General features: G+C 43.8%; 1 protein-coding gene across 1 annotated transcript in view; it reads left to right on the top strand.

Moving 5' to 3' along the window:
• Nucleotides 1–12,105, top strand: part of LOC306745299 (CUB and sushi domain-containing protein 3-like) — a gene marked incomplete at both ends in the record, with an annotated part of 218,685 nt that overhangs the window by 88,664 nt on the left and 117,916 nt on the right. The window contains 7 exons of the mRNA XM_079228051.1: nt 985–1,173; nt 2,539–2,708; nt 3,757–3,913; nt 5,782–5,973; nt 7,854–7,980; nt 9,343–9,545; nt 11,022–11,213. Of these exons, the coding sequence (XP_079084177.1) occupies nt 985–1,173; nt 2,539–2,708; nt 3,757–3,913; nt 5,782–5,973; nt 7,854–7,980; nt 9,343–9,545; nt 11,022–11,213 (1,230 nt within the window). The remainder of the gene's footprint in view (nt 1–984; nt 1,174–2,538; nt 2,709–3,756; nt 3,914–5,781; nt 5,974–7,853; nt 7,981–9,342; nt 9,546–11,021; nt 11,214–12,105) is intronic.

Raw genomic sequence — 12,105 nt, 5'->3', positions numbered from 1 at the left:
GAGGAGGATAATTAAGAGACGACGAGGTCACGCAGGTAGAGGCTGTCTCACCGTGATGGGAATGATCATCAAAGCATGCCATGTGGGTCAGTATCCTCAGGACTGAGGAGAGACGGAGGTGTGTGTGTGTGTGTGTGTGTGTGTGTGTGTGGAAATAATGGGCCCCCCCCATGCAGAGACCAAGGAAAGGGGAAATGGAGAGGGAGGTGAAGATGGGAGGCGATAGGGAGGGGGGATAGTGAGAAGAGATGAGACAGATGGTGATGCTGAGTGAGCAGGGTTGATGGAGAGGGCGGAGAGAGAGAGAGGGAGAGAAAAATATTGTGAGAGAGAGAGATAGTAAAGTAGACAAAGAGAGAGAGGAGCTTCATGAGCATGCTGGCTAAATGTTTGCCTGCTGTTCGCTGAAGTGAAGCATAACTTATGCAGCCATGAATATTCATGACGTTTTAGTTTGAGACTGTGTGTGCGTGTGTCCTTGCATGCGCTGTAATTAGCATCTATAGATTTTCTTGATTGGAATATTTATTTATTTTTGACCTTTCGCGACCTTTGATAACAAATTCGCCAACGCCGTCAGGTCACATCCTGAGCTGGGACGCTGTGGCGGAATCAATAGGCGTACTCAGTTCTGCAGACTACAAAGTCGTAGCCCGTGAGAGGAATGCAGAGCTTCTTTCTTCCTGTACGGTAGTGCCGTCTACATCAGGTGATAAGGCCACCAACAGCCCATGTATAATAATATTCCACGCAGGGTGGCCTATAGTGGAGAGCCCATCCTTCATCCAGGCATCCGGGGTTCAAGCTTTTGGCTCGAATCCCAACCTGAGTCCTTGAGCAAGGCCGTTAATCTCCATGAGCTACGACACTGCTTGCTTTGGATGAACATGAACTCAGAGTTTGCAAGAGAATGGGCAACAAATCATTCCAATGGAGTGTTAATGATGTGCTATTATTATTTATTCGCGGCTATCTTGCTTTCAGAGTACGACCTGGAGCCCTGTCAGAACCCCGGGGAGCCCCCGTTCGGCGGGCACACGGGCTCCAGGTTTGGCATCGGCGACTCGCTGGCGTTTGACTGCAACACAGGATACCGCCTGCAGGGGGCGAGGGAGATCGTGTGCTTGGGAGGTGGCCGCCGCATGTGGAGTGCCCCTCTGCCAAGGTGTGTGGGTACGTGGTCAGCTGCTTTTTATTCCCTTTTCCTTTCCTGTTTGTGCATGTGTGTTGCAGCCAATGTCATGTTTTAGATGTCTTTGGCTCAGATATGAGCTTTCAAGAACTGTGTGGAATTGGAAGTAGCCCACAATTAAAAGCTCAGAGCTGTAATTAATACCGATGTGAGCTGCTAGGTTAAGAAAGGTTCTAAAAAATGATATTCAGAGCATTAATATAGCTGCACACAACTATCTGCAATGTAAATATAAAGTGAAGTAATGTCCTGACGTTCAGGATGACCAACGGCGTCGTTGTTTGCACCGTTAGCACCGTTAGCATCTTTAGCTGCAACCCGCCGACTCAGCCGTCGCCATGTTGAGAGCCGTTGAGAGGCAATATTATGCTCTCAACTTCAAATTTAGCCCCTTTCAAACTATCCTTTGATCTCTTTTTTTCAACTGAAGGGTGCTCCAAGGTCAGCTGAAGTGACAATACCACTATAATGATTTTTTTTGTCCCAGAAAAAACTCAATTAAATGACTTGCACATTTTAGATCCCCAGAGATCTCATCCTTGCATAGCGAGACATTGTAAAATTCAAACTTCCATCTATGCATGGGACACTATGACATTTCAGTTGTCACAATTATTATGACCAAGATAATTTCGGTTCACGATAGTGATAAAAAAATGCTTAAACCTCTTAAAATAACACTAAAACATACAATAATCACGTTACCTTCCATCTAGTTAAGAAACACATATTTGTTATTGCATCAGGATAAATACATTTTAGAAAAAGTCATTTCTCTCTCGCATGATAACTCCTGTGTTTTTTTTAAAGCAGGCCTAATTTGTCATTTCTCTACATTGATAGTGAGCTAGACAGCTTTTCTAGCCACTCACGTAACGCCTTGGATTTATTGTATCGTGAAAAACAAAGTAATCAGATCGTCTCATTAAATACAATAAAAAGTCGTTGGTAGACTTACTTGGTATGAGAGAGGAGACTTAAACTCTCAAATTAAATGTAAATAGGCGACAAACTTTGATATATTTGTCCCAAAAAGTCCTGAGGGGACGCTATCCCTGTATTTCTAGCGCCGTCTGCTGCAACCCTCCAACATCGCAGCTCCACTTAGACTTCACATGCGTCACGCCCCACGGCCCCCAAGGGGTCAGAGGTCGCGTCTCAGCCTTTAATTTAACAGCCTTGTGTGCATGTTTTTGCACAGTCTCACCTCTGGTTCACCGGATTAGCCTCGTGATGGAGAACCGCTGTGATGACGTACATTTTAGTGCATGGAAACATCTTTAAAGTGGGCATGCTCTAGAACAAATACATTAATTATTGTTGTCCGTGTGTTTGTTTTATCGCAGCGGAGTGCGGAGCGACGGTCTCCGACAACGAGGGAGTTATCTTGTCCCCAAACTATCCGATGAACTACGACAACAGCCACGAATGTGTGTACAGCATCCGGGTCCAAACGGGCAAAGGCATCAACATCACTGCCGGCACCTTTCGACTCGCTCAGAGTGACGTCCTGAAGGTGAGGACACGACGCAGTGGCTCATCTTTGTTGACAGACGATGGGAAAACCAACAACTTCGGTTAATAATTTGGTTCAAATCTATTTGTGTCGTTGTTTAATTAGCGGTTAAGCACAAGAGGCAGGTTCTGGTGCTCCTTTCATTACATGCAACACGAGAAAACCAGGAAAAAGGGTGGTGTGGAAAGCTCCAGGCAGAATTGTTTTGCCTTGAAAGTCAACGCATAGGTCAAACAGTAGCAGCAGCTTTTCATGTGGGAAGGAAGGGATTCATTTCTTTGCACAAGGGCATTTTAACAGTTTTGGTAAGCACCACAAATGTGATGCAAATGACTACGTAGTCTCCACTTCACAGCTGGACTGCACTCTTTTTGGGATGCAGATGTCTTGTCTAATGCTCTAATTACCAGATCATTGCACCACTATCAGCGTTTTCTAGTGTTGGAGTCGCGTCGACAGTAATACTCGTGTGTTTTGTCATTTTGTGAACATTTGAATTGTGAAACAAAACATGCTTATAGAGCGCTAAATTGACTTGAAGGAAGGGAAAAACAAAACAAGACAAAAGGAAGAGCCATGTATTTCATTTTTTTGTTATTTTTACAGATCTCAATCATAACAAAAATAATAGGTATACTGCTGGGAATTCGTAGGAATTTGAAATGGTGCGTCTTCAACAAATAAGTTCCATTAGGCACGTGGATGAAAAAAGATCTGTGAAAAAAAATGCAATTATATGACTAAAAAAACTCAAGGCAAGTAGCTTCCTCTTTGCTTGGGGAATGCACTGCTTCTAAACTCATTGAATTTTTAGTTCTCGTATAATATTTGGTTGATAATGATGGTCACTCCAATAAAAGTTTTATATCTCATCCAGGACTTTGATTCCAACAGAGAACAAGTATTAAAAAGCTCCTTTTTCAACTGTGAATCGTTCTCCAGCATGAATATTTCAGTCTTAATATTCCAATTTTACTTCATTGTGGGTTATTTAATCCTCCACGAGCTGCAACACTCTCCATCGCGCTCTTCTTCTGCTCCGTCTCAGGTGTACGACGGTAAAGACGGGGCGTCGGCGCTCCTCGGCTCGTACACCGGAACGTCCATGCAAGGCCTGTCCCTCACCAGCACCTCCAACTATCTGTGGCTTGAATTCTACTCTGACCAGGAGGCGACGGCCGCGGGGTTCCGGCTCATATACCACAGTGAGTCACATTTCATTCTCCCCCGGGAGGGAGAAGGATGGCACCGAAAGCTTTTCCAAAAAACGAGCGATATGTGGCCTCACTTCAGGAGCATTTCAAGTAGCAGCATTTTAAAGAACATTTTTAATTGACCCTCACCCGGCTTCACTGTGCCTTTCACCGTCAGGGTATCCATTCAACACAGCATGGTGTTTCTGTGCCGTTCCTGCAGGGAAATTAGCTTTTTTCTTCTTCTTTCCACCCCCTCGGCTTCTCTTCATGTGAATCCCCTTGTCCTTTATTTTTCAACCCCAATGCAATTAGCGCCCATGCCTGCCTAACTGTACCTCGTTAAAACAGGTGAATTATTGTTGGGTTTGTTTGAAATCAGCGTGCATGTGCCGCATATAGTGTGTGCTGGTACATGCAGCGTGCCGAGTGTGATCATTGCTGTAAGCGTGCCGGTAATAGATGGGGTTTTGTTCCTCCCCCTAATTGGCTTGCTGACTGTGTATTGTTGCTAACCGGTTCTAATTTATTACTGTGACGCCGGGATGTTTTGGTGACACTGCATTTTGCGCTCCAATTTAAAGTGTTTTTGTGTTTCACCTGCGATTGAGCTCTCTGAATTCTTTTCGGGGTTATTTTTTTAAAGGTAGAATTCAACATAGTTAGTGAAAATGGCAGCAGGCCAAGTGCTGTTTTCACTGTGTGAAAGCCAAAAAAAGTTTTTTCGCTAACTTGCAGTAAGTCGGTCCACACTGGCAATTTTCTGCCTGTGATAATTACACCAAATGTGCCAGGTGCAAACAGTTATACTATAGCTCACATGAAATAACAGTTTTACTATAGCGCCGTTCAGCATTGCTCACGGTTTCGGGGGCCTGCAAAAACAATAATAAAATGTACATCAATCAGTTATATGTAGTCGTTTACAACCGCTAAATAATTGCCATCAGCATCTAAATGTTACCATAATTAGTTCAGACGAAATGTTGGTTTAATTACGAGGTGGCTTCTGAGTTACAGAATTAGCTGTAATTAAGTGTCGCATGATTGGATTTCATTTCTTGTTTTTCCACGGATGTGCACAAGGTAAACGGCACGGAGCGTAAAGCGGCGCGCTTTATCCATCAAAGTGCAACCCTGACTTGGTTGTTGCAGCTGATTGAATATCTCTTCTCAGAGGCTTGACTGATGGCACGAGGGCCAGGAGAGGGTGCAGCTTAAATCTTGTCTGAACATGGAATCGAATCATGTTTTCATGACTCTTCTCACCAAAAAACGCGGGGGTAATTCTCTAAATGCGAGCAGTAACTGCTGGAGATTTATGCCGGGCATGACACTTGTAATACCGCCATAACATCTGGCATGGGCATGGACCTCGCTGTGGGAAGAGAGCGTAAATCAGCACTGCCGGGTTTATGTGCGGCCACTGTTGCTGCATAGCAGAACACTTCCATTTAGCACCTGAGATAGAAGGAAAAAAAAAATCATATAACGGCCGTGGCACGAGTTCAAACACGGCGAGCTAAAGAGTTATCGCAAAGTTTCCTTGTTTTGTGGCTTGTTTATTTTATTTCCTTCGAGTTCCTCAGTCGTGGTAAATCCCCACACACTCGATTGAATTAATCGTGACCATCTAATTGTGCTATCCGTCCAAAAAGGAATATTTTATTGCCACGTAATATAATGGGACTTGTTAGCCCAGCCCCCAAATTTAACTCTCAAAGCTTAATCAGTAACTCTTTTTACAACGCAGATAAATGGCGGCGTGGCGCTGGTTTACATAACGGCTTCTCTCCACGTGGACACAGTTTAATAACGGTGATAAAAACCTGCTCACATGTGTTCACGCTCTTCGTATTATATCATTCTCCTACTCCCAGGCTTCGATCTGTCCCACTGTGAGGATCCGGGTGTGCCGCAGTTCGGCTTCAAGGTCGACGACCAGGGTCACTTTGCCGGGAGCGCCATCACCTTCGGCTGCGACCAAGGTTACACGCTGCACGGCAGGGGCGTCCTCAGGTGCATGACCGGGGACAGAAGGGCCTGGGACAACAACCTGCCGTCATGTATAGGTAATCCCTTCCTGTCCACATCAGTGTGCTGTCTTTATCTCCATCTTTGATCCGGGCACACTGTCAACATTGCTCAGCTAGGCGTTAATCCTAAGGATTTATCCCAACATGGTTTCTACTTAATTGAACTGCGTTAGAGAATATAAAGCGCTCTGTTGTTTAATTTTAAATCATTGATCTCTCTAGATGCATGTATTGCTGTATAGAGTCAAGACGCACAGCACAGTGTGAAGCAGCCTGTGATTTACTGTGACGCTCTGAATCTGTTCAATTCATAGGCCGTACTATTTAGATGCTTGAATCCACAAGCCATTGATCGGCACTTATTTCGAGAAGTGAAGGCAACATTATCAGGGTATTCGTATCCGATTGAGTCATGGACATGATGTACAGTCTTGGCTGTCCTTTCATGTTCAAAATCTGCTGAGACAGAGAAATGGTAAAGCTATTACCTGCTCGCTGCTCCAGTCTGGAAGGTGTTGTGTCTGTTTCCTGATGTCTAGCGGTGATGAATCAAGGCAGAAAAATGCATATTGATAGCATGAAGCCACACAGGATTACCATACAGTTTTGGAATCCTTAGAGCTACTGAATCCACCAATAACGCCACATCTGCTGGGAAACCAACCTTCGCCAAGATATGCACAACATTGCCATTTACGTCCAGCAAAAGAAATAAAAATGGACTTACTTATGGCTGAAATAAGATTCATCAGGCCTTGTTTGGACTCTCTAGCTTCCTCTCAGCCTGCAGCACATAGCCAGAGTGAACGAGGACCGTTCAGGGACCAGGGAGGGAGTGGGAACTTTCAGTGTTGACACGTTCGCTCGAAAATCTTAGATATTAAAAATACTTAACTTCACTCAATCAAAGCCAGACTTCACACATATACTCATAACATATAAAGCTATGTCTAGCTTTTCTTTGTACTATCATAGACTAATATACCACTAACACATATATTAACTTAATATCTATGTTCCCAAGGGTTTTCTGTATTTTATAGCTTTTTTAATTATTTAAATAGACCTTGGGGTTTAGGAGATATTCAGTATTTAGTTGAATGCAAACCACTAAAGATGTCACCGTGTCCAACTGCCTTTTTCAATGGAACATGCATTTGTTCCTTTTTTCAATATTTTTTCATGTTCAATACCATCACAAAAAAAACTGTCTATTGATTAACTCTTTAACAACACTGGAGATCCTTGAATGGTCAATATTAACAGTGAGCTATGTATCTGTGCGCTGAATGTGAAATGTGATTTCCAGCCATTCCTCCAGGGCCTCATCTTGGCCCCTGTCAAGGACTTTTACATCTGCCTGTGTTATGATACTGATTATAGCCCACCACCGTGGCAATGTAATGCAATTTTCCTATTAATTAAGTGCCGTTTGTTCTGTAATGTAGATAGCGAGACGATAGCCAGGGGAGAGACAACACAGATTGAATGATAAGATATTTCTTCAGTCATTAACAGTTGCAGCAGTGTCCTCTCCCTGCAGGTTAAAGCTCAGCCCATACATTGGCTGGACACAGTCTTTTTAAAGGTAATTAATGGCGTCATTAGAAGGCACACTTGGAGGCAAAACAAGTTTTGCATCTTTGACTATTTCTGCTTAGCCAGGAAGTTCCTGTTTGCAGTCTCATTACCTGCTGGAAAAAGAAAATTGTTCATTTTCAGTAGAGCCTAAACTGTTGCTCATTAGTCCTCTTTGCAGACGCCGAGCTTCAGTGACCTTGGGCAGCATTTTTCTGTGCCTGTATTTGGTTCCAACATACTGTGCAGACGTTAGCTTCTGTGAGTGTGTCTCTATTTCCTCTTGTGAGTCTGCATTTTTTTGTGTGTAATTTGTGTTCATGTGTGTTTGCATGCAGCGGAGTGCGGTGGGAGTTTCGAGGGCGAGTCGACGGGACGTATCCTCTCTCCGGGGTATCCCTTCCCTTACGACAACAACCTCAGGTGCACCTGGACCATCGAGGTCAACTCTGGCAACATCGTCAGGTAATTCAAGTTGCTGTTAACATGGCTACACATTACTAAGCACCACTAATCATCATCATATAGAATATTCGAATTAAGATGTGAAATAATTGATTAAAATACCGTAAAAGTCGGGTTACAAGCTGCTCCTACCTCCGATCAGTGTCCCGCTGTAGCAAGCTACAGCTAGCTCCCCGCTCCTGCTGCTAGCTCCCCGCTGCTACTAGCTCCCCGCTCCTGCTGCTAGCTCCCCGCTGCTACTAGCTCCCCGCTCCTGCTGCTAGCTCCCCGCTCCTGCTGCTAGCTCCCCGGTGCTACTAGCTCCCCGCTCCTGCTGCTAGCTCCCCGCTCCTGCTGCTAGCTCCCCGCTGCTACTAGCTCCCCGCTCCTGCTGCTAGCTCCCCGCTGCTGCTACTGCCCGCGTCCCCTCTGTCCAAGTCGGGTGTTAAGCCAGGGCTGGTCCCGCTACCTTCAGTGGTTGTCGGGGAGCTAGCAGGGAGCTAGCAGGGAGCTAGCGGAGCGCGAGCGGAAGTTAGCGGAGAGCTAGCGGAAGTTAGCGGGCAACTAGCATGAGCGCCAGCTGGCTACAGCGGGGAGCAAAAGGGGACACTGACCGAAGGTAGTAGCGGCGTGTAACCCGACTTTTACGGTATGTTTATTGTATGTAGCACCATTGCTCGTTCATTATTAATCTGTTAAAGATCTACATAGGCACAATAAGACACAGGAATTTGATTGCCGCTTACATGAAGGCTGCACAAAGAAAATCTCTCGAAGATAAATGATTTGAGTTGATTTAAATTCATCTTAAATTGACTGAGGTCTTCATAACTTGACCTTGAAGTTCAGTCCAGAAGTTGAGTTAAGGTTTTTAAGCATTAACAATTCTCCTCTCAAGCTAGATGTCATCAAGAGAAACGGCCTGCAGCCACTCCATTAACAACGCTGGGGAGAGGGACTTTGTAGACACTGTGACAGCACCCAGGGGAACTTTCCCGGGACAAGGAAGCATTTTTTTTCTCTGGTTGAGAGCTCCTAGTATTACTGAGGAATAAAACCCATTTGGGCTTAGAGGTCGAAGTAAACATGGTATGATTTCATAAAGTCAGCCGCACATTCTTTGTCAGAAGAAACCGCTTCAGGCCGCCTCTTGATGAGATTGCAGATAAGTCTGTGCTCTCGTATTTCTAACTTTGGCAGAAATTGATTGATGATACTGAATCTCAACTGAAATACCCAGAAGCATGGGAACAGTTTCCAGACGGAGCTCTCCTTTGAACTCAATTGAAACTCGCTATAAGTTCATCTGTTTCTGTTGCAGTTATGCAAGTGAACACAACCGTCAATGATTCAATATATATCATTCATTTCCGCCTCTCCCAGCCTCCAGTTCCTTGCCTTTGACACGGAGGCGTCCCACGACATCTTGAAGGTGTGGGACGGGCCTCCCGATAACGAGATGCCTCTGCAGGAGGTCAGCGGCTCGCTGCTGCCCGAGGGGATCCACTCCACTCTCAACGTCGTCACCGTACAGTTCGAGACCGACTTCTACATCACCAAGTCCGGCTTTGCCATCGACTTCTCCAGTGAGTGTTTCCTCCCGACTACTTGATGGACTGTAGACGTTTCCTGTTATTTGTCTGCTCTTAGCGAGCGGGAAATCATCGGGTTATGTGGATAAATCTACAAGTAGTGGTGCAGCTTTTAATTTGAACTATTCCTCATTGTGGAGCGCTCAGTGTGTGATGTGATCTTTAACCGTGTCTTGATGAGCAGTGGAAGTGCCAGTACTTCACAGTTCACTGCTGGCTGTCTGCTCAGGCCGTCTCCATCCTCTGCTGATGAATAGTTTCAAAGCCGAGCGCTACCATAACACCTCATGTATGCTATGCGTGATGGGTTCGTATTCTTGTGTAAAAATCAATTGCATTGGATTCACTGCATGCTTTTTGAAGCTGGAATCCATTTTGGAGATGCATTCTGCACTTAAATACCCAGTTTGCCTGAACCCAAAATCTCGTAGTGTTGAGTGAGCTTCTGCAATGAGTGACGGTGTCCTGTGGAAGCTACCCAGGATATGTATGAGAACATGAGCATTTTGTAGTATACACTTAGAAGAATTCCTTCTTTTTTCAGTGTGAAATGATCCTTTAAACCATAATTCTGAAGATAAAGTTCCACTTTCTTCCATCATACTTTTGCACTTCTACTGTTTAAGTTTAATTTAATTCCTAAATTAATACTGTGCTTTTCTTTCATCCTAGATATTTTTATTTTATGTTTTATTTTATTATTATTATTATTATTGTATATATCTTTCATTCCTGCTGTTTTGACATCTTATTTTCTGTCTTTAAATTGCTGCTACTCAACACCAAATTTCCCCTTGGGAATTAATAAAGTATATATTCATTAATTCATTCATCATCTATGTAGAATTGAGGTCAAGTGTCTCTATATTACAAATGAACTATTATGATCTCTTTGTACAGATCTTCAACTCATTGACTGATTTCTTTTGTACCTACATTTAGAAAACGGATAATCAGATGTATTGTGCCGAGTATGTCATCTGATAATCAAATCATATACAATATGACCACCTTTACCTTTTCATTTAACATTAGCCTTTTTCCAGCATGTTTTCCTTGTGTACAAGTATAATGTACTTATGCAACTTTTCCTGATGCGTTTTGTGTTTTCCTGAAAAATGCAACACCACCAAACCGCAATATACTTAACCGTGTTAAGTCTCTCAATAAAGTCTGTCAAGATGGGAACATTTGAAGGCTCCATCAGATTTGACCAGATCTCTCTGTGGGCTCTGGGCTCTGCAGCTGCGGTTAAGGAAAACGGATTAGGAAAACACAGCAGGGTTTTGGCTGATATCAGTCAGTAATCTGTTCTGTGGACTCTCTCTGTTTGCGCAACAATTCCAGCTTGACAGCTGTTTACCGTACGATATGAAACTCCTTGTGTGTATGTGTGTTTTCTCGCACGTGTGTGTGTGTACTCATATATGTGTGTGTGTGTGTGTGTGTGTGTGTGTGCTTGTCCTTCAGGTTCACTGGCGACAGCTTGCAGAGACCCAGGCATTCCCATGAATGGTAGTCGCAACGGTGAAGGACGGGAGCCCGGCGACTTGGTGACCTTCTCTTGTGATCCGGGATATGAATTGCAGGGGGAGAGCAAAATCACCTGCATCCAAGTGGAAAATAGATACTACTGGCAACCCAGCCCTCCAAGCTGCATCGGTGAGAAAGAGGGAGGGAGAGAGAGAGAAGAGAGGGATATGGATTGGAGGCAGAGACTATAATTCTCTCTCACTGATGTCTTAAGAATATGTGCAGGATCAACAAGACTCTTCAGACATGTTTGAGTCGCTGCCAACTCTTATGTGGACAAATCCACAGTACTACTTCTGGGTACTCTGCTCCCAACACGTTGTCTTATAGGAGCTTAACAGCTAATTACTTAACAATGCAATTAGAAATAATTACACTAAGTAGGTCCAAAGAAACCTTGATGTTGCTGCCAGAAGGTCTAACTGGATTTGTATTTGTCCTGGCCAGGATAGAGCTCTGCATTTGTAGATCCCGTTATGCAATCACAAGATCTCTCTTCTCAGAATAATGTAATCACATCGGAAGCTGGTCTGTGTGAGGGACAACTTTTAAAACTTTCTGTAAGTAAGAGCAACTTACTCATCGGCGTGTTACCGACACTTCTTCAGAGGGAAACGTTGAGTTCATCCATCAAACTCAAAGAACGACAAGTAAAGCCTTTCGAGAGGCTTTAAGATTTAGACCCAGAGAGTATATCCATTACAAAATGTCCTTAGAATTAAAATAATTTAGACATAATCCATCAAGCTAAATCCTAGAGCAGAAATGTCCGTGTGCCTTAATTGATTAATTTGTCTTAATACCTTGTGAGTTACATATCTGACTCCAAAAGTCGCAAATCAATTAACGATATACGACATTATCAAGATAATAAAATCACAAGCGTTAAACAGTAAGTCAATTGAAGTAGAGATTTTGATTATTGAAATAGGAGCCGAAGTCTGAAGAATGAAATTGAATTATTTACAGTTGAAGTGTTTATTCCCCATATTTATCATAGTTTATGCTTCCCTGATATGTC

This window comes from Taurulus bubalis (genome assembly GCF_910589615.1).
Source record: "Taurulus bubalis genome assembly, chromosome: 12".
In the NCBI taxonomy this organism is placed as follows: Eukaryota; Metazoa; Chordata; class Actinopteri; order Perciformes; family Cottidae; genus Taurulus; species Taurulus bubalis.
This window is presented reverse-complemented; position numbering and strand designations above follow the sequence as displayed.